The sequence below is a fragment of the Thamnophis sirtalis genome, unplaced genomic scaffold (assembly GCF_051295495.1).
Source record: "Thamnophis sirtalis isolate CommonGarterSnake01/CBP01778 unplaced genomic scaffold, rThaSir2_p1.2 scaffold_9, whole genome shotgun sequence".
Classification (NCBI taxonomy): domain Eukaryota; kingdom Metazoa; phylum Chordata; class Lepidosauria; order Squamata; family Natricidae; genus Thamnophis; species Thamnophis sirtalis.
In genome coordinates, this window is record NW_028261389.1 from 8,060,982 (window position 1) to 8,082,927 (window position 21,946).

A 21,946-nucleotide genomic window follows, 5' to 3' on the forward strand; every position below is an offset into this window, starting at 1 on the left:
CAGATGTCGGCCTGTCAGCTCTCCAAGCCAGATAAGGTCTGTGATTGTAAATCCTCCCTTGAAAGACTTTGATGGATGTGAATGAGCAGAATTCTCAGTAAAGTAATAAAAGGTTTTTTTGGTCAGGACAAGGACCTTGCTTCATGCTCTTGGGAAAGCTAGGCCAGAACAGTATTTTACTCCATCCCTACATTCTGAGCAAGTTATTAAATTAATAAGTTTATAATATTCATTGAATGCTTCGAGCATCTATTGAGGTAAATAGAGCATTGCTAATAAACAGGATCGCTGATTGAATCTGAATGCCTGCAGAGAACAATTATTAGCAAAAAAAAAAACCTTAAGGGATATCTCTGTCTGTTGTTTGATGTGTATGTGTCTGTGAGTTAAATCAGATGGAGAAGCATCCAGAGGGGAAGGAAACACTGTGTGTTCATCCGTGTAACTCGCAATATTCTATTAAAGTCATTCATAATTTCATTTCAGAGCAATACACGCCGGGAGTTTTGTTTTCAATTTAATGACCTTTCTCTCCTCTTCTTTCTCTCCTTTTTTTTTGCAGAACGGCTGGGCGTAAAAAAATTGAAAGCCTCTGCTCGAGATCCGTGAGTGTTTCACATTGCATGAGAAAAGAGACTCTCTTACCAAAAAGGACACATTTTTCTAGGTGGGGAATGCCAAGAAACATGGTGTCAGACTATTCAGGAATGGGATATGAAATTCCTTCGGAGGTCCAGCTGGGAAACTTGGAAAACACACATCATCTTGAGAGTGGGGAAAGTTGCCTGCATCGAAAACACTCAATTTTGGTAAGTGCCTGGAGACAGAAGCATCTTTTAACTTTTATATTGTACGGCTAGAATATATAGCTTTGGATTGCAGTTGTTGGACAAGGAAGGATACCTTGTGGGTAATTTATCTTATTGGTGGCCTGCTTTGAATTTTTTTAAAAAATGATTTCTTAGATTTGTATCCACCTTTAGAGGGACGCGGTGGCTCAGTGGCTAAGACACTGAGCTTGCTGATCAGAAAGGTCGGCGGTTCGAATCCCTAGCACCATGTGACAGAGTGAGCTCCCGTTACTTTAGAACCTAGCAGTTCTAAAGCACATAAAATGCAAGTAGAATCAATGTCAATCTTCCAGTATTTGAGGAGTGGCCACCTTTATTTGCAGGAAATAAAACATATTTTTTTTCTCTTGTCCTTCTATTCCCCTCCCTTCCCTTGCCTTGCCAGAGAAGATAAATTCCTTGATAATGATAGTAAAATTCCAGTACTTATTAAAATTCCCAATGTAAACAGATGTAAAACAGGACACGGTGATTCAGTAGCTAAGATACTCGAAGTTCGGCGGTTCGAATCCCTAGCGCCCCGTAACGGAGTGAGCTCCCGCTACTTGTCCCAGCTTTTGCCAACCTAGCAGTTCAAAAGCACGTAAAAAATGCAAGTAGAAAAACAGGAACCACCTTTGGTGGGAAGGTAACAGCGTTCCATGCGCCTTCGGCGTTTGGTCACGCTGGCCACATTACCATGGAGACGTCTTTGGACAGTGCTGGCTCTTCGGCTTTGAAACAGAGATGAGCATCGCCCCCTAGAGTCAGGAACGACTAGCACATATGCGCAAGGAGAACCTTTACCTTTATCCAACTTTAACGCTTTTTAAGTACCCTGTTTCCTCAAAAATAAAACTTCCCCGGATAATAAGCCCAATTGGGCTTTTGAGCACATGCACTAAAATAAGCCCTCCCCTGAAAATAAGCCCTCCCTGGAAATATTGCAACACAGCAGCAGCCATAAGGTGACCACATTTGATGCGTCCTGCACCTCAGAAATAATAAGACCTCCCCGAAATAAGGCCAAGCGCTTATTTCGGGAGTCAAAAGAAAATAAGACCCTGTCTTATTTTCGGAGAAACACGGTAGCTCAAGGCAGTGTACACACATAATACTCCTTCCTTCTCCTGTTTCCCCGCAAGAGCAATCCTAAGAGATGCGTTGGCTGAGAGAGAGAGAATGACTGATCCAAAGTCAAGATCTCCCAGCCAGCTTTCATGGTTAAGGTGGGACTAGAATCCACAGTCTCATTGTGATTGGCCCAAAGAAGTTTTGGTAAGTTGGGCCAATCACCAGAAAACAATAAATTATGTTCACACTTTAACCACAAAAGCTGGTTGGGAGATCTTGAGTCAATCACCCAGGACACTGGGAGTTCTAGTGCCACCTTAGGCACGAAAGCCAGCTGGGTGACTTTGGGCCAGTCCCTCTCCCTCAGCCGGATCCACCTCACAGGGTTGGTGTTGTAGGAAAAATAGGAAGGAGTATTCTGTACGTTTTCTGCCTTATTTATAAAAACAATAAAGATGAGATATGAATGAATGAATGAATGAATGAATGAATGAATGAATGAATCTTCTCCCAATCTAACAGTCAACTGGTCAGGTTTTCAAGACAATGGGAAAAACCCTCCTTCTTGGGAGCAACAGGACAGGATAGCTCAAAAGAAGGGAGCTATTGGGCCCGCCAGCAGCCAATGCAGCTGGCAGCGGATTTGGACAGTGAGGAGGTTGGGACGGAACATGGGCCAGTCCTGGAGTCCTTGGAAGGTTCGGATGAGGGCTCTGTGTCGGAGGCAGAGAGGGCACCAGGACCATATGCCAGTTATCAGCTGCCTTCAGAGTCAGACATCAGTGAGGCAGACGAACAGCTGGAGCCTGTTTCCAGGGTGCGCATGCGCAGAGTTGCCAGACGAAGGGAGCAGCTAAAGAACAGGGGTCGACTTGGCAATGAGGCCACAGGTGGACGATGAATGGCCCCTCCCGGAGGAAATAAAAGAGGAGCGGAAGGGGAGTGGAGTTTGCAGGAGACAATTAGTTCACTTAATTGGTTCGTGACTCTCCGAGACTCCTTGCCAGGTTTTGCAGATATCGGCCTGGCAGCTCTCCAAGCCAGATAAGATCTGTGACTGTAAATCCTCCCTTGAAAGACTTTGATGGATGTGAATGAGCAGAATTCACAGTCAATTAATAAAAGAGGTTTTTGTTGGGACAAGGAGTTTGCTTCAGGCTCTCGGGAAGCCTCGGTCACAACGAACTACAGAAAAAGTGTGCAACACTCCCAGAACCATATTTTCTCTCCCCCTTCCCCCACAAAAAGCTTTGGATGGATTCTCAAAGCCCTTCCAATTGTTGGCTCTGAACTGCAATTTACTCATGGGTTACTACGTGATCAAACTGTTGCAACATGAGGAATAATGCAAAAGTAGCACAACTTATACCTATCAAAGGTGACCTGGCTGGAATATCTTTTGACGTAATGTGAGATTTCACAACGTGAAAAGGACCTTCTCCATTCACACAAGCCATCCTTTGGATGCAACGTAGGGAGGAGGCGGATTCCCAGGAGGGAGGGGCTGCATTCCAGAGGAGTAAGGTAAAAGCTAAAGATTCCCCTCGCACATATGTGCTACTCGTTCGTGACTCTAGGGGGCAGTGCTCATCTCCGTTTCAAAGCCGAAGAATCAGCGCTGTCCGATGACGTCTCTGTGGTCATGTGGCCGGCGTGACTAAATGCCGAAGGCGCACGGAACGCTGTTACCTTCCCACCAAAGGTGGTCCCTATTTTTCTACTTACATTTTTACATGCTTTCGAACTGCTAGGTTGGCAAAAGCTGGGACAAGTAACGGGAGCTCACTCTGCTATGCGGCGCTAGGGATTTGAACTGCCAACCTTTCTGATCAGCAAGCTCAGCGACTTTGAGCCACTGCGTCCCTAAATGTCAAAAGAAAGAGGCACAAAGATGTGGAGATTCAAAAACAGAGAAGAGCAACAAAGGTGATTAGGAGGCTAGAGGCTAAAACACATTAAGAACAGTTGCAGGAATTGGATAAATCTAGTCTTAACAAAGAGAAGGACTGGGGTGACTTGATCACAGTTTTCCATCCAGTCTTTCCACTGTTACATCATGACTCTCTTCTTTCTACTGTGTAATCTATCCTAATAATCAAAACCATAAATCAAAAGATGGGGTTTTTTTTTAATGCAAAAAGTCCATGCAGGGCGCTAGGATTCGAACCGCTGAACAGTCGACCTTTCTGTCGACAAGCTCAGTGTCTTAGCCACTGAGCCACCGCGTCCCACAATTCCAGAGGAATAAGAGGCAACTAAGCCCAGATATCATGTGAGAGAAAGAGGATGAGGACAACTTCTCCTTAATAGTTCCCAAAACATAGGTGGTCCCCACAATTACAACCACAATTGAGTCCAAAATTTCTGTTGCTAAGCGGGACGGTTGTTACGTGACCTCCCCCCCCATTTTATGACTTTTCTTGAGACAGTTGTTAAGCGAATCCTTGCCGTTGTTCAGTTATTAACGTGGCTGTTAAGTGAAATCCGGTTTCGCCGTTGACTTTGCTTGTCAGAACTTTGCAAAAGGGGGGCGCGTGACTCCAGGACTGACACTGCACCCGCCATAAATATGAGTCAGTTGCCAGACATCCGAATTTTAATCGTGGGGATTCTGCAGCAGTTGTTAAGAGTGGGAAAACGGTCGTAAGTCACTTTTTCCAGGGCCGTGGCAATTTCAAACGGACAAAAAGGAATGGTTGTACGTCAAGGACTACCCGTATAGGCTCAATGTAGATAATTAGCTACTTCAGTTTAGCAAGAGTCTGTCTGTAGGTGTGAAAACAATAAAGACCTCAGCTTGGAAGAATCTCAACGTGTCATACTTGGTTTGGGGAGGGGGGGTGCGGTAACTCCCGGAGGATTTGAGCAAAAACGTTTGACGTCAAAGCGGGGCTGATTCTCTCTCTGTGCATTTAATTATCATCTTAGCCGCATCTTCGTCTCTGTTTCATCCTCAAGCGTGCGCCCAGAAGGGTGAGGATATTGCTTGGAGCTACACAAATTGCACCTCTCTTATATTATCCGGCTTCCTTGCCTGCTCCGTGGCGCCTAATTTACTCTTTGGCTTTTGGTGTTTTCGGATGATTTCATTAATTGACATGAGGAGGGCCCGGGTGATGCTTCAACCTGCCTGATGAGCATGTGAGCACTGGGCATCCAAGCTAACTGTGGTGGCTTGGGGCTCTAGGCAGACAGGGCAACCAAAAGCAAGCACGTCATTTCCCCTACGGTGCTACAAACTAGATATTTCAAAGTTGGAACAGTCTGATCCAGAGGTGGGATTCAATTTTTTTTTTACTACCGGTTCTCTGGGTGTGGCTTGGTGGGCGTGGCATGGTGAAAAATGTCCCTACGGGCAACCTGGAACCCTCTTGAAGCCTCCGAAAAACACCCCTACGGGCAAACCGGAAGTCCATTCCCGAACTTCTGGTTTGTGCGTTGGGTTGTTTTTCGCTCTGAAAATGAAGGCTGGTTAGCTGGCGCGCGCTGGCGCTGACAGGGCAATGCCTCGCATGCCCTAACAAATGGCTCGGCACGCCACCTGTGGCAAGCGTGCCATAGGTTCTCCATCGAGGTTAATCGATTAATCAGTGGAACAGAAGTTGCCTCCAGAAATTGTGAATGCCCCAACACTGGAAGTCTTTAAGAAGATGTTGGATAGCCATTTGCCTGGAGTGGTGTAGGGTTTCCTGCCTAAGCAGGGGGTTGGACTAGAAGACCTCCAAGGTCCCTTCCAACTCTGTTATTCTATAAAAAAGCATTCTCCTGTAAAGCAAGTATCATTTAGGCTTTCTGAATCTGCTTCTTCTGTCTATAAACAGGTGTGGTTCCGGGCAGTCCGTTCCTTGACCCTTCATCCCAAATAGGGGCAGTTCTAGGTTGAAGATGTCCCCATTTCTCTATAAAATCGGTGGTTCTGGGCTGTGGGCATTATCTGCATTCTTCAAATAAACAAATGTCATTTAGACTGTATAGATCTGTCCCTTCATCCATAATAGGAGTGGTTCTGGGCTGCCACTCTGTAAATGGGATGGTTCTAGGTTTTCAATATTTCAACATTAGTCTTCTGCAAAACAGGAGGTGGTTCTAAGGCAGCTGTAGGCAACCTGCAGCTCTGGAGCCGCATGTGACCCTTTCGTCCCTCTGCTGTGGCTCCCTGACGCCGGTCGGCTGCACAATTGATAGGGATTTCAGTTAGGACAAGTAGAGGAAAAAGGATGCCGCACATGGGTGGGTTTCAACCGGTTCGCGGCGGTCCCTGCGAACCGGTTGGTCGCCGAACCCAGAAGTAAGTAACTTCCGGGAACGGTGAAGGGCGCGCCCGCCCGCCCACGGTCCTTACCCGGTTTTGACGAGTTCTGTGCTTCCACGCATGCGGAGGACGCATACAGCGCCTGCGCGATCGTCCAGGAGCAGCTGGAGTGTCGCGTAGACGCTAGTACGCATGCATGCGCCGTGCGCGTGCACGAGGACGCCGCTGGCCCCGTTCCAACCGAACCGGTTGGAACAGGGCGAGAAACCCACCCCTGATGCCGCACTAGGAGAAGACTTGGTGGTGGAACTGGACTTCCAGTCGGCAGAGGAAGAAGGACGCTGCCCTAGGAGGAGACTCTATGGTGGGGGGAACCGGACTTCCGGTTGGCTTCAGAATTGAACGGGGGGCTTCCGGTTAGGACCTTTGTGGCTCTTTGAGTATTTAAGGCTGCCTTCATCTGTCTCTTCTTCTTGCAGTCTTCTTAAAATTGCTTTTAAGCCTTTGCTTGGGATGTGTTGGGGTTTTTTTTTCTGGGTGCTTTGTCTCAAATCGCTACTGCCAAACAAAAGCCGTCACCTCCTGCCAAGGCGAAAAGGACTGGTTCGCCCAGTCTTGTAATTCTATAATTAGGCTGCTCTTTTGGATTGTTGTGCTTGGATAAATTGTGTTGAGGGCTTTTATTTGCACGGGTTTTAAGGCAAGGTGGAAACAATATAATTGCGCGCAGCACTTAGCAAGTTGCTGTGGTGTACTGTTTCAGCAGCAATTAAGCGATTTCGCATCTCTGGTGGTAAATTGTCCCAGTAATTTGACTTGAGACAGGCGAGAAAAATTGCCTTCCCCCTTCCCCTCCAGTGGTGGCCTTCAAATAATTTAACAACCGGTTCTCTACCCAGTTGCTGGGTGGGCGTGGCCATGGTGGGCGTGGCCTAGCTGGCCTCCTGCACCATCCTGGGCAGGGGTTGGCTGCTGGAGGTTCGCAGGGGTTCGGGAGAACCTCCAGTTAAGATTCTGTGCAATTCGGAGAATCCCCACCTCCCACTCTTGGCTGGCCATGCCCACCCCGCCCAACCCCTCCCAGGAGTCCCCACACAGCCAGTTTTGGATGCAGGTAAGTACAAGCCATGCGCGGAGGCTCAGGGAGGGAGAAAAACAGGCCTACTGGAAGTTTGAGAAGGTTGGAAATGGGCCCGTTTCTGGCCTCCAGAGGGACTCCGGAGCCCTCCCGAGGGCTCGAGGAAAGCATCTGGAGCCCAGGGAGGGCAAAAACGCCCCCCCCCCACCATGGTGCAGGAGGCCGGCTAGGCCACACCCACTATGGCCACGCCCAACCAGCAGCCAGGCAAAGAACCCCTTGCTAAAATTTTTGAAGCCCACCCCTGGGATCACATGACCCAGAGAGACTGTGAGCATCATAAATACGAACCAGTTGGCAAGCATCCGAATTTTGATACCGTGTGAGGTGTGGATGCTGCAGTGACGGTAAAGGTGGAAAAAAAGGCATCCATCACTTTTTTTTTTCCAGTGCTGGTTGTAACTTTGAAAGGTCACGAAATGAACTGTTGTAAGCCGAGGGCTGCCTGTACCTTCTCATATACAAAAAAACCTGAGTTCGCCTTTTGTGGTTAAATCTTAGGATGAAGATGAACGGTTGAAAGGTTTAACTCACGAAGAAAAGGACGTCCTACTTTTTTTCGAAGAAACTATGGATTCTTTGGATGACGGTGTGGAGGAGGAGGAAGGCTTGCACGACAGTGGGGTCTTCTGCAATTCCCCAAAGCTGGTGGAGGAAAACACACCTGACCATTCCGGGTCTGAAGAGCTGATAGAATTGGTCCCATCAGCACCAGAGAACAGCACGGAACCAGGTAAAGTGAAATTATTTGCCCAGGTGTGAATTTGTGTTCTGGGAACTAAAGAGGCGGACTTCCAAGGAATAAGATTGTTCAGTTGGAGTTGAACCGACCAGAATTAGTTCATTCTGCTCGGTTCAAACTCTTGAGAAGTTCCGTTTGACTGGGAGACGTTTGGCTTTGCAAAACTAATTGGCCATTAGGTCTCTGGCAGTGTTTCAAGGAAGAAAAAGGGGGGTGCTTATCTGAAAGACTTTGGCAACTCGAGCAGACATCTGTCGTACTCTTCATATTCACCGTTTGTCAATCATTACAGGCTGTGAATGACCATAATTTACATCCGTTTAAATAAAAGAGGGTTTTGGGGACTAAGCGTGTGATTTATGCTTTCTCAGAAAACCTAGGTCAGAACAACACCTTCGGGACAACCATGACCTGGATGACTGAGAATTTCCGTAGACCTCGGGACCATTCCGCGTAACTTCTAAAACAGATCTAATAGGTTCTTTTGTTTTTCTTCCTAGCATCAGAGGAAACTTGGAAGCTGGATGAGCCAAAGCTGGAGGATGCTGAACCATCAGAAGAAGATGTCTGTCTTCATCCAGTTTCTCTTCCGCCAACACCGCCTTCGCCACCTCCGTTGCCGGTCTGTGAGACGTATCCCATTCAGCCTACTGTACCGCATCCGAAGCTCCTTCACTCCATCCCCACACCACTTCTGATTGCCGAGAAATTGTTGGAGCAGCAGGCAGAAGGCAGTTCTTCCTCGCTTTCTTCTCTAAAGGAAAGGGACCCCAACAAGAGGAGCACCATCTCCACTTCCTCCACTCTCTGCAGTAGGGAGCAGGTCAAGCCTTGTGCCCCACCTCCAACTGCTCCCAAACCCCAGAGGTTCCCGAAAAACATCAGCTTCACCAATGCCAGCGAGCGGGAATTCAGCAAAATCATCTCCAAGGCGGCCGTCAACGTTCAAGAGCGCAAGGCTCAAGTGTTGGCCAACGTCAACGCTTCAGCCTTGCTACTAAATGAGTTGGAAGAGAGGCTGCAGAAGCGTGGACTTCTGGGTCCCAGCCAAAGCTTACCTTTACGAGATTTACCTTCTGAGTCCATGAATCATGAACCCTTGAATAGTTTAAGCCTGGTTGAGAAAACTCTTGCTCGGGCCCACCTCATCCATCCTCTCAAAATCCTTTCCACCACAAAGAATGAGAGGCCTGAACAAGAATGTGGTACACCAAATGACTATCAAAACACCCATGAAATCATGAAAAAGGATCCTAATTTGTTACCCACCCTGAACAAAACAATGACTGTCAAGCCAGATGTTGACCTTGTGGATGGCAAGTCTGCTTGGCCAAGTATTTCTGGACAACCCCAACAAGACCTCATCCTCGACATACAGAGAAAGTTGAGCACATTGCCCAAATCTGCAGGACTCCATTCCAAAGGTGTCACAGTACAATTTTCCGGCCGTGGTTCGACAGAAGAAGCCCGGAGGGAGGCTCTACGAAAACTGGGACTTCTGAAAGAATAATGGAACAAGAAGAACATCTAAAGAACATTATGACAGATTGATGACATTATGACAGATGAAATCCATTCTATTTATCATGCAGGCGAAGGAAATATTAAGTGTTTGGAACACCACCGTTCTCTGCTGGCATTTGGGATGGATGTCCTTGACATGAACTCACCGTGCTTATTGAAGACTTCAAGGCCGTTCATAAAAGCCCAGGTGAAAATGAGAGTGTCAAGTTAAATGAAGGTCAACGGACAGTCCGTGTGTAAACCTTGTGTGTATCACTGGCCACGTACATTGGAATCCCTTGGATAAAACCCAAAAGATCCCAAGAGGACTGTATTAAGGAGTTCTGTAAGGATAAATGTATATATCCCCCATGTATCGGGCAGCTCAGATTTGTAATGAACCTGCTATCCCTGATTGTTGCAAGTATTTAACACTGCAAATCACTGCTTTTGCAGAGTAGCTGGCAAGACTGTCGCAAATATTTTCAGCTTGGTTGATAGCTTGAAAAATATCAGGCCTGCTGGATTTGACAAAAGGACCCGTTGCATTCACGTTCTGTTTCCTGGAGCTTCCCGGTCCCTGTGCTGCTAAAAATCAGTTGTGTAAAAATGATCGGGGTGTTCTGACCTAGGCTTCCCAAGATCGTGAAGCTGACTCCTTGTCCCAATAAAACCTCTTTTATTTAGGTCAAAGGGAATTCCTCTTCCGCAAAGTCCTGGCAAACAGTCTTTCATGAGATTTCACAACTACAGACCTTTATCAGGCTTGGAGAACTGCCAGGCCGATATCTTCCAAACGCCATGCTCTAGCAGCAAATACTTGGCAAGAAGTCAAGAACAGATCTTCCCCCTAATGAATTGAACTGATTGTCTCCTGCAAACTCCACTCCCCTTTCGCTCCTCTTTATTTCCTTTGGGAGGGGCCATTCACCGTCCACCTGTGCCTTTACTCCCGAGTCGGCCCTTGTTCCTTAACTGTTCCCTTCTCCTGGCATCTCTGTGCATGTGCACATAGGGAACAGGCTCCAGCTGTTCTTCTGCCCCACTGATCTCCGACTCCGAAGGCAGCTGATAACTGTTAGACGGCCCTGGCCCCCTCTCTGCCTCCGACGCAGAGCCCTCATCAGAGCCTTCCCCAGACTCCAGGACTGGCCCATGTTCCTCCCCAACCTCTTCACTGTCTGAGTCTGCCACCAGCTCCACTAGCCGCTGGTGGGCCACAACAGGGGGACCCAATATGTCATAAATCTGGGTTGCAATCTTGGGCGCCCCCGTTTTCTGACCTCCTAGGCTTCACGTTGAAGCATATGATAACCTGCTCTTTCCTCTACCACATCTAATACAAGGTACACTACCTGTAGGGTAGCCCAACTTGAGCACTTTCCAGATGGGCTTAGATTTGAAGTCCGCACATCTGGAGGTTGTCCAGATGTAAGCTCACATAAGCTCTTAGAACTAGGTACACAGTTGTACATGGAACCTACCAAAGAGTGAAGGATCCAGTGGCGTAAAGAACTGATACAGGTAGTCTTCGACTTACGACAGCTCATTTAGTGGCTGAAGTTCACTAACGTCCAACATTTCTGTTGTTAAGCATTCCGATTGTTAAGTGAATTTTGCCCCATTTTAGGACCTTTCCTGCCACAGTTATTACGTGAATCACCGTAGTTGATAAGTTAGCGATCCAGTTGTTAAGTGCATCTTGATTTCCCATTGACTTTGTCAAAAGATCGGAAAGTGTGTTCTCCGGACCACGGAACACCACAATCGTCCTAAAGCCTCGTGATCACTTTGTTGTAACAGTGAAAAATGGCCATGTCACCCTTTTCAGTGTCGTGGTAACTTTGAGCGTTCACTAAATGAACTGTTGTAAGACCATTTGTAAGGACACGGTGGCTCAGTGGCTAAGACGCTGAGCTTGTCGATCAGAAAGGTTCGAATCCCTAGTGCCGTGTAACCAAGTGAGCTCCCGTTACTTGTCCCAGCTTCTGCCAACCAAGCAGTTCGAAAGCACATAAAAAATGCAAGTAGAAAAATAGGAACCACCTTTGGTGGGAAGGTAACAGCGTTCTGTGTGTCTTCGGCATTTAGTCATGCCGACCACATAACCACGGAGACATCTTCGGACAGCGCTGGCTCTTCGGCTTTGAAACGAAGATGAGTACCGCTCCCTAGAGTCGGGAACGACTAGCACATATGTGCAAGGAGAACCTTTACCTTAAGACCACTTGTAAGCCAAAGCCAGAACTGATATTTGCGTGCATACTAGCAACGTTTCAGTGAGGTCTCACCATCTTCAGGCTGGTGTTTTAATGAAGATTGCGAGTGAGACGTCGCCGAAACATTGCCAAGACAAAATCAATCTTACACGGGAAAAGACCCAAATACAACAAGACCAGCATACCTACACTCGTAAAAATCTACGAAAACATAGCTCCCCCCCCCAGCACTTTCCCTCCCTCCCTCTCTCACACACACACATGTACACACGGGTTCATGGCAAACTGGTACCGAATGGCAGACATGAGCCAGCACTTCTGATATTATGGATCTTGGGGATGCAGCTCTCTTACTCCAGGGTGTAGCCCTGGAAGGTAAGGAGCCCAGAAATTGCCCCGCTTGATAAGAAAGAGAGCCTTTTCTTGGACTCGATGCCCTCCTTACCCATCGGATCCTTTCAGCTAAAGTGTATTGTAGCGGCAATGCTGTGAATTCTCATTTCATCTCAAGCCCTCTTTATGTCGACATGGTGTGATGATGGCCTGTGACGAGTAAGCTAGTCATGTTGACCTCATGCTGAAGCAATAGCGCCGCCTGTGATTTCACTAGAATAAATATCCTTCTGTTCCCAGAACCGTCTCGTGATTCTTTTGTTGGGATGGTTGGAAAATCGCCTCCTTGAAATTTCTCCTAGGGTTGCATCAGCCTTGCGAGATAGTTCAGAACAAGAAGTACAGCCACAGAAGGACTCACTGTATTGTAAGGTTACACTGGTTGCAAGTCCAAAAGTACAAAAGTCCCGCCCCCCCCTCGCCCCTTGCCTGCATAGATAGTCCTTGTTGTACAACCACAACGGAGCCCAACATTTCCGTTGTGAAGTGAGACATTTGGTAAGTGAGTTTGCCCCCCCCTTTTTTACGACCTTTCTTGTTAAAGTGAGTCACTGCAGGTGTTAAATTAGTAGCACGATGGTTGTTAAGTGAATCTCTCTTCCCCGTTGACTTTGCTTATAGTAATAGCAATAGCAGTTAGACTTATATACCGCTTCATAGGGCTTTCAGCCCTCTCTAAGCGGTTTACAGAGTCAGCATATTGCCCCCAACAACAATCCGGGTCCTCATTTTACCCACCTCGGAAGGATGGAAGGCTGAGTCAACCTTGAGCCGGTGAGATTAGAACCGCCGAACTGCAGTTAGCAGTCAGCTGAAGTGGCCTGCAGTATTGCACCCTAACCACTGCGCCACTTCGGCTCTTACTTGGCAGAAGATCACCACAATATGAGCCTGGGACACTGCAGCCATCATAAATATGAGTTGGTTGCCAAGCGTCTGAATTTTGATCCCGTGACTGTGGGGATGCTGAAATGATTGTGTGAAAAATGGTCATAAGCAGGGGTGGTATACACTTACCTTTCCCACCAGTTCGCATATGTGAGCGTGCGGACACGCTGGCTTTGCTTGCACATGTCATCTCCACATATGCGCAGATTCTTCCGCGCATGTGCTTTTGGAGAAAAAAGTGGCCTAAATGGGGTGCTGTAGAGCTGGGCACCGGTGAGCGGAGCCACCAGCGATTTCTGCTACCGGCTCAGGCAGTCCGATCCGAACCGGTAGAATACCACCTCTGGTTTTAAGTCACTGTTTCCAGGGCCGTTGCAACTTTGAACAGTCACTAAATTTTTATTTTCTAATTTGTTTTAGAAAATTTATGATTTGCTACAAGCTGAGGTCCACCTGTAAAGTCCAACAAATTAGTTTTCATGCCTTAAGGCAGGACTAGAACTCACCAGGTGCTGGCTTCCATCCTGGTGCCTTATCACCAGACCAAACTGATTCTGTAATGCATCTATGAAAAACTCTCGGGCAGACCTGACATTATGGGGTGGGTCCCTCACATGAATGTCATCTAACCTCCCAGGAAAAAGTCCAGTAACAAACCTCAGGATTCAGCACCGCCCAGCAACCCTACACTAGTGGGATTAAAAAAAAAATTACTGCTGATTCTGTGGGCATGGTTTGGTGGGCGTGGCAGGAGAAGGCAAAATACTGCAAAATCCCCATTCCCTCCCGATCAACTGGGACTCGGGAGGCAGAGAATAGATGGGGCGTGGCCAGCCAAAGGTGGTATTTGCCGGTTCTTCGAACTACTCAAAGTTTCCGCTACCGGTTTTCCAGAACTGGTCAGAACCTGCTGGATACCATCTCTGCAACCCTACCTTGAAAGTGGGGAGGGGGAAAAAGAATAGAATATGTGTGGGGCTGGAGCCCATCTAGCAAAATCGGTTGCCTGCATATTCTCAACCAATTTGAGAGGAAATTTAAGGATAGTAATGGGATCGGGAGATCATTCGGAGACAACCACCGACTATTCCAACTCTTATTCCCCTCTTCCTCAAAAACCTTGCAAAATGATCTGAAATTGCACCAAAAGGAAGCCACCTTGTGTTTCCAGTATTATAATCCTGCCGGGAGGGAGGCTGCAAATGATTAACCAATTAATCAGAATAGAAACATTGAAAGTAAAAGGAAGTGGATGCTGTTCCCACATATAATACATTAATGCTAATTATGAAAACACTGGCTAATCACGAGATATGATGAAAGTGTTGTGTTTAGCATGAGGAACCTGAATTGTGCAGATCTCATAATTGATTTTGAGGGGGCACACTGGTCAAGAAAGTAACTGAAAACATTTTTGATGGCCTTGAAAAAGAGCATAAGACTGCACAAGAAATGCCTGACAGCACTGAGACACAGTGCCATCTTGTGATTTAACCACAGAATGACATTATCCATGCAGCCACCCATTACCACCAGATGGAACATCCCATGCAAAGGGAGGAAGTTAGTGTAAGAACTTACTGAGTAATTAACTAAAACAAATTATCCCATGCATTTTAGATACACATGTTCAGGGACTGGTCATCTTTATAATCTTTATAATCCTTCCAAGGATTTAGGAGAAAGAAATCTAGAAATATGAGGTCATTTAAGGTTACGAAAGATGAGTTTTGAACTGTTCATCTCGCACTGCAAAAGATCCGGCTTTTCGATTTGGAAACTGAGCACTGCCTATGAGATAGCAAAATGCCATTGTATTCCTCAAGCTATCCCCCCCCCCTCCACACACACACATACAAGAGAGAAATTGAAGACAACAAAGACGTTATGAATGGGAAATCTGTTTTTGGCAATCACGTATGTTAGAAAAGAAAGAACAATTCTACAGTTATCCCCACCAGCAAGCTGCTCCTACCTTCCGGCCTCCAATCCTTCTCTTGGCAGTTCAGGGTTGCTGATAGATTGAATCATATCAAAGCATTCCTTCTTCTCCATTTGGGGCTGGAACACAAAGAAGCCGTATTCCTTCAGCCAAGTGACAAAAATGTGGCCATGCAAGTTACTAAATCATTTTCCTGACATTGTTCGTGTTGTTTGGTGAAGGCTAGAAGGTTAGCAAAACAAAAAACTCAACACTCCAGCTACAGGTAGCCCTAGACTTAAAATCATTTGTTTAGTGACTTTTGAAGCTGGGGAATTCTGGGAATTGAAGTCCACGTGCCTTAAAGCAGCCAGGTTTGGGCAAAAAAAAACCACACAGTTGTTTAAGGCAAAGGTGGGGGTTGATGGCCAAATATTATGGCCTTTTCAGGCTCCTGCCTCGGTGTGCACATTTTCCAATGAGACAAACTGAGACAAGAAGATCATTTTATTACAATTGATCAGAATATTCAGGCAAAAGGGATTAGCAATAGCAATAGCAGTTAGACTTATATACCGCTTCATAGGGCTTTCAGCCCTCTCTAAGCGGTTTACAGAGTCAGCATATTGCCCCCAACAACAATCTGGGTCCTCATTTCACCCACCTCGAAAGGATGGAAGGCTGAGTCAACCTTGAGCCGGTGAGATTTGAACCACTGAACTGCAGATAACAGTCAGCTGAAGTGGCCTGCAGTACTGCACCCTAACCACTGCGCCACCTCGGCTCCCTCTCAAAGAGGGAACCCCGATCTTTAGCTTGCATCCCCTTTTATTGTTAACATAACAAAAGAAGTCTAAAAGAGGACAGTTGCTTGGACAGGATAATAGCATACATGTTTATTAAAATGAGGTCCGAAGGGGAATAAATTGTAAGGAGAAAGGTTGTTTAGGGTTCACCAAGAGATAAGCCAGACCTCAATTTGTACTAACAAACTTTTCTTACCAGGAACTAGCCTCCAGCTTATTTACCAGTTTAGGAATGTTAAAAGCTAATAAATCTTGAACATCGCTTTAAAAGACAGAATATAAATCAGATTAAAATACAAACCAACTGTGTTAGTTAACAAATAACAAAACCCATGTTATTTGCCCCTCAGGGTGGAAGTAACAGATGGGTATCACATGCAACTTCCCAAATCCCCTGGAATCCTGCATCCAGTTTTTGGTCACCCCATTACAAAAAAGATGCTGAGACTTTGGAAAAAGTGCAGAGAAGAGCAGTGAAGATGATTAGAGGCCTGGAGAGAAAAATATATGGAGAAGGGTTGCAGGATTTGGGTTTGGCTAGTCTAGAGAAAAGAAGGACTAGGGGGGGATGTGAGAGCAGTTTTCCTAAATCTAAGGGGTTGCCACAAAGAAGAGGAAATTAATCAACCTATTCTCCAAAGGACCTGAAAGCAGGACAGGAAGCAATGGGTGGAAACTAATCAAGGAGAGAAGTCACGTAGAACTAAGGAGACATTTCCTGGAATTGAGGACAATTAACCAGTGGAACATCTTGCCTCCAGAATTTGTGGGCGCTTCACAGGGGTGGGTTCCTGCCAGTTCTAACCTCTTCTATAGAAGAGGTTCCACAAATCTACAGTGCCGTTTAGAACCGGTTCCAGCTCCCTCCCCCCGCCCATCCGCCCATCATCAAGATGAAGAGCGAGAGGAGGAATTCTGGGAGTTGAAGTCCACAAGTCTTAAATCTGTCAACTTTGAACACTCCTGGGTTTTTTTTCCCCTAAAGGGTTAGGGGTGCAAGGGTCTTGTAACTTGACAGCTTTAAGACTTGCACGCTTCAAATGCCAGAGTTTCTGAGCCAACATTTTGGATGCTAAGCAAGAGCGTTGTTAAGAGAGTTTCACCACAAGTTGGCCATGCCCACCCAGTCACATGGCTGGCAAGCCATTCCCACCCAGTCACATGGCCGGCAAGCCACTCCCCCAAAGCAGGCCGCACCTATAGAAGAGGTTCTAAAAATTTTTGAAACCCACCATTGGCGCTCCATCACCAGAGGTTTTTAGGAAGAGACTGGATAATCCCTTGTCTGAAATAGTATAGAATAATTCCCTCTTTTCTTTAAGAGTCCTTCAAGTACTAGAAGAGAGTTACCATGTCCCTTCTAATCCTTCTCTTCAATAGGCTAGAACAGTGATGGCGAGTCTTTTGGCACCCAGTGCCCAAACTGGAATGTGCAGGCATGCGCGCCGGAGCTCTGGAAATCCGAAAACCAACCGGCCGGCGTGGGCATGCCTGTTTTTTGGGGCATTTTTAGTTGTTTTTTGGGCTGTTGTCAGGCTGTTTTTCGGGGTATTTTCAGGCCATTTTTAGGGCCCTTTTTCAGGACAAGAACGGCCCAAAAATGGCATGAAAACAGCTCAAAAGATAGCTTGAAAACGGCCTGAAAACGCCCCCACCCCAAACAACCCCCCCAAAATGGCCTGAAAATGGTCCAAAAACGGTCTGGGCTTTGACAATTTTTTGGCTGTTTTTTGGATATTTTCCCAACCGTTTTCAAAGTGTTTTTCAGGCCATTTTTCAGACCAAAAACGGCCTGAAAAAAGGCCTGAAAATGGCCCCCAAAACAGACCTAAAAACAGCTTGGAAAACGGCCTATTTTGCAGGGTGTTTTTTTGGCCGTTTTCCAGTGTGGCTGCAAAGACCAGCTGGCCAGCTTGCATGTGTGTGTCGGAAACCAGTAGATCAGCTGGCGATGGCATGCGTGCCCACAGAGAGGGCTCTGCGTGCCACCTGTGGCATACGTGACATAAGTTCGCCATCACGGAGCTAGAATGTACCTTCTGTATTTTTCAGAGTATAAGACGCACCTTTTTCCCTCAAAAAAGAGGCTGAAAATCTGGGTGTGTCTTATACATCGAATACAGCATTTTTGGCCTCCTGAAACCCCGCCCCTTCGTCAAAATGGCCGTGCAGAGCCTTTAGGAGGCTTTCAGACGCTCCTGAATGCTGGAGAGAGCGGAAATGAGTGAAAAATGGGTCATTTTTTGCTCGTTTGTGGCCCCACCCCCAGGCCCAGGTGCACTCTACAAGCCTCCTAAAGCTTTAAAAAAAAAACAGGTGGTCTGCAGAGTGCAAAAACTTTTTTTTAATTTGCCTCTTCAAAACAGTGCGTCTTATACTCCGAAAAATAAGGTAGTTCCCTTAACTCAGTGTTTCCCAAACTTGGCAACTTGAAGATGTCCGGACTTCAACTCCCAGAATTCCCCAGCCAGCGAATGCTGGCTGGGGAATTCTGGGAGTTGAAGTCCGGACATCTTCAAGTTGCCAAGTTTGGGAAACACTGCCTTAACTATATATCATGTGATTTAACCATATCTCTGAATGGAGGATTCTGGGAGTTGAAGTCCACGTATTTTAAAGTGGCCAAGCTTGCAAAACTCTGACCTGAACAAATATCTTTTATTTCACCAGTTTGCCTCTTTTCCTTTGGATTGCCAGTGCTGTTCATTGAGCCGGTTCAAGGGCCATTTCGATATCATTTCTATCTGCTAATACCCAAATACCTTTTAAATGAGAATTTTGCTTTTTTTTTAAAAAAAATTTGATGGTATGATTATTGTCTATCAATTCCAAGAATATCCGTCTTTAGACTTAAGTATTTTCTTAAGTGTTTTCTGATGTTTGAAGGAAGGAGCAGTGGAGGTGTTTTCATAGTATATCTAAAGCTCCAAACAAAACATGTTTTTGCTAAATCACTGGTGTTAAGCCCAGTGCATTTAACATGTCAAAATATTTGTGAATTTTTTTAGCATGACCTCCAGAGCTTTTGATTGCTAAATTTGCCTTCCAAAGTCCGTCACCTTCCATTTGCAAATTCCAACACTGTTATTGTTGCTGTTGCTATCTCCACATTAGGATTGTGGGTGCACCCCCCCCCACAAAGAACAGATTGCCCTCAACTTACAGCCATTATGTTCAGCAACTGCTGGAAGTTACAACAGCCCTGAAAAATGTATATTACAACTGGTCCAGAAGTGGGTTCCTATCGGTTCGGACCGGTTCGGCCGAGTAGGTAGTAACTCGGCCTACCACGCCCCAGAACTGGTTCTATCGGTGGTGCTGTGGCCGCCACCATCTTGGTTTTTTTGCTTCTGCGCATGCGTGGAAGCAATTTTTTTGTACTGCACGTACGTACATGCACAGCGCGTCCCTGAGTGAACTGGCAGTAGCAACAGCTGGAACCCACCCCTGAACTTGTCCTCAAACTTACAACCGTTGTAGCATGGTCACATAATCAAACTTTTAGTGTTTGACAACCAGCATGTATTTACAAAGGTTGCCATATCTTGAGTTGTGATTGCCATTGGTGACCATCCCAACTAGCTTCCAACAAGCAAAATCAATGGGGAAGCCGGTTTCACTTAATGACCACCTGACTCACTTAACAACTGCAGCAATTCACTTAACAACTGTGGCCCAAAAAATGGTTGTAAAATTGGCCAAGACTCACTTCACAACCGCCTTGCTTTGCAACAGAAATTCTGGTCCCAATTTTGGCCCTGAATCAAAGACTTCCTGTATAGAGAATCTAAATATATAAAAATGGCTCTGTGTGCATGTATGTGTGCGCATGCGCGCATAACTCTGGAACACCTTGAGCAATCTTAACCAAACTTGGTACACAGATGACTTACTCTCTGGAAAAAAATACTGTGGGGGTAAGACATCTCTAACACCCCTCAGGGTGTGTATTCTGTTAAGATACAGCCTGTTGTGCCTTAAAATGGCTTCCACTATACTGTCATAAAATGATTTCTACTGTACAATAACTTCCCTGGTAACGGCTTCACAGTACTACACACAGGAGCTCCCTCTGGTAAGGGGGAAAATCCAAGATTAGAAATTAATTTTGGTCCGAACAGTTTCCTGTTATAAATAAATACTGGGGCAACGCCGGATTATCGGCTAGTTTGATATATTTATATGTATAAATATATATTTCAACATGAAAAAAATACAACCTACCCAAAACAGAACTGTAAGACCAAACTGCCAATACTACTAAAGATAATGACTCCTTTCTAATGATAACAGTACTAATCGTTTTGCCACCTTGAGTTATTCTTTGAGTTATAAAGTAATAAAGGTAGGATAAAATAATAATAAATAAATAGATTTTAGGAAGAGATATCAAATGGAGCATTCTGCAACTTTCTGTTGCAACTCTTCCTTGTCTATACGCCAGGCTATTTTTATCATAACCAGCCCGAGCAACCTTTGCTCCTTTATAGAAAACCGGCTGATAACCCAGGTATTTATTTATCCCAACCCTCCTTCCATGAACATTGCCGCAATTTCTAATGTTGGATTTTCCCTCTCACCAGAGGGAGCCCCCTTGTGGAGTACTAGGAAGCCATTACTATGGCAACTCCACAGCGCTGTACAGTAGAAGCCATTTTAAGGCACAACTGGCTATATCTTAACAGAACACACACACACACACACACACACACACACACACGGGATGTTAGGGGTGTCTTACCCCCCCACAGTATTTTTCTCCAGAGGGTAAGTCATCTGTGTACCAAATTTGATTGAAACATGTTGTTTATTTATTTACTAGCTGATAACCCGGCGTTGCCCGGGTATTTATTTATAGGGGGAAAATGTCCGGATCAAACATAATTTCTAATGATGGATTTTCTCCCTTACCAGAGGGAGCCCCCTTGTGGAGTACTGGGAAGCCATTACCATGATAACTCCACTGTGCTGTGCAGTAGAAGCCATTTTACGGCAGTACAGTAGAAGCCATTTTAAGGCACAACAGGCTGTATCTTAACAGAACACACTCTCCGGGGGGTGTTAGGGGTGTCTTATCCCCCACAGTATTTCCTTTCAAAGAGTAAGTCATCTGTGTACCAAGTTTGGTTGAAATTGCTCAAGGTGTTCCAGAGTTATGCTGGAACACACACAAACACACACAGCAGTAGTGAGATTCAAAAATGTTTACTATTAGTTCTGTGGGCGTGGCTTGGTGGGCACAGTAGGGAATGGCTATGGTAAAATCTCCATTCCCTCCCCACTCCAGGGGAGGATTACTGCAAAATCCCCATTCCCTCCCGAACAGCTGGGACTTGGGAGACAGAGAATAGATGGGGGCGGGGCCAGTCAGAAGTGGTATTTACCAGTTCTCCGAACTACTCAAAATTTCTGCTACTGGTTCTCCAGAACTGGTCAGAACCTGCTGAATACCACCCCTGACACACAGCCCTTTATAGAGAGAGAGAAATAGAGTAAACCTCGTTGTAAATTAAATAGGAACCGCTCGCCTGCATTATGCAACCACAGAAATATGCAACCTTTGACTTCAAACAGAATGGAGACTGAAACAGGTGAAATGAAATATCACAATACTTCCCTGCCCTCCTTTTTTTTTAGTGATATTTCACCACTCATTTTGGCTCAGTTTAAGTATAACAAAATATCCCTCTAGAAAAATGATTCAGTCCAATTAATCGAATTACAAGGCTTTCCCACTAAACCTTTACATTCGTTTTTCATTTCATTCATGTTGGTTTTTCTCTGCCTAACATATTCTACTGAAAAGAAGGACTAGGGGAGACATGATAGCAGTCTTCCAATATCTCAGGGGTTGCCACAAAGAAGAGGGAGTCAAGCTATTCTCCAAGGGACCTGAGGGTAGGACAAGAAGCAATGGGTGGAAACTAATCAAGGAGAGAAGCAACCTAGAACTACGGAGAAATGTCCTGACAGTTAGAAAAATTAATCAGTGGAACAGCTTGCCTCCAGAAATTGTGGGTGCTCCATCACTGGAGGTTTGCAAGAAGAGACTGGACAGCCATTTGGTATAGGGTCTCTTGCTTGGGGTTAGACTAGAAGATCCCTAGGATCTTCTATTCTACGTTCTAATGCAGGGCCTTGTCCTGAATTCAAATCCTTAGCAAGCTACGGAAGATGGTT

The 21,946-nt window shown here is 45.9% G+C and overlaps 1 protein-coding gene across 1 annotated transcript; it reads left to right on the top strand.

The window, feature by feature from the left end:
* The first annotated feature begins 573 nt into the window (after positions 1–573).
* On the top strand, positions 574–9,581 carry PROSER2 (proline and serine rich 2). The gene is made up of 3 exons (XM_014067813.2): positions 574–809; positions 7,796–8,027; positions 8,537–9,581. Exons 1-3 carry the CDS (start codon positions 624–626, stop codon positions 9,544–9,546), a joined length of 1,428 nt encoding a protein of 475 aa, XP_013923288.2. The 5' UTR covers positions 574–623; the 3' UTR covers positions 9,547–9,581.
* Positions 9,582–21,946: the final 12,365 nt, after the last annotated feature.

Bases quoted from the DNA above. Each gene is read 5' to 3' on its own strand.
- PROSER2 (XM_014067813.2), top strand. From the start codon at position 624: ATGAGAAAAGAGACTCTCTTACCAAAAAGGACACATTTTTCTAGGTGG. The intron at 810-7,795 runs GTAAGTGCCTGG...GTTAAATCTTAG, and splicing joins ATCGAAAACACTCAATTTTG to GATGAAGATGAACGGTTGAA. The intron at 8,028-8,536 runs GTAAAGTGAAAT...TTTTCTTCCTAG, and splicing joins AGAGAACAGCACGGAACCAG to CATCAGAGGAAACTTGGAAG.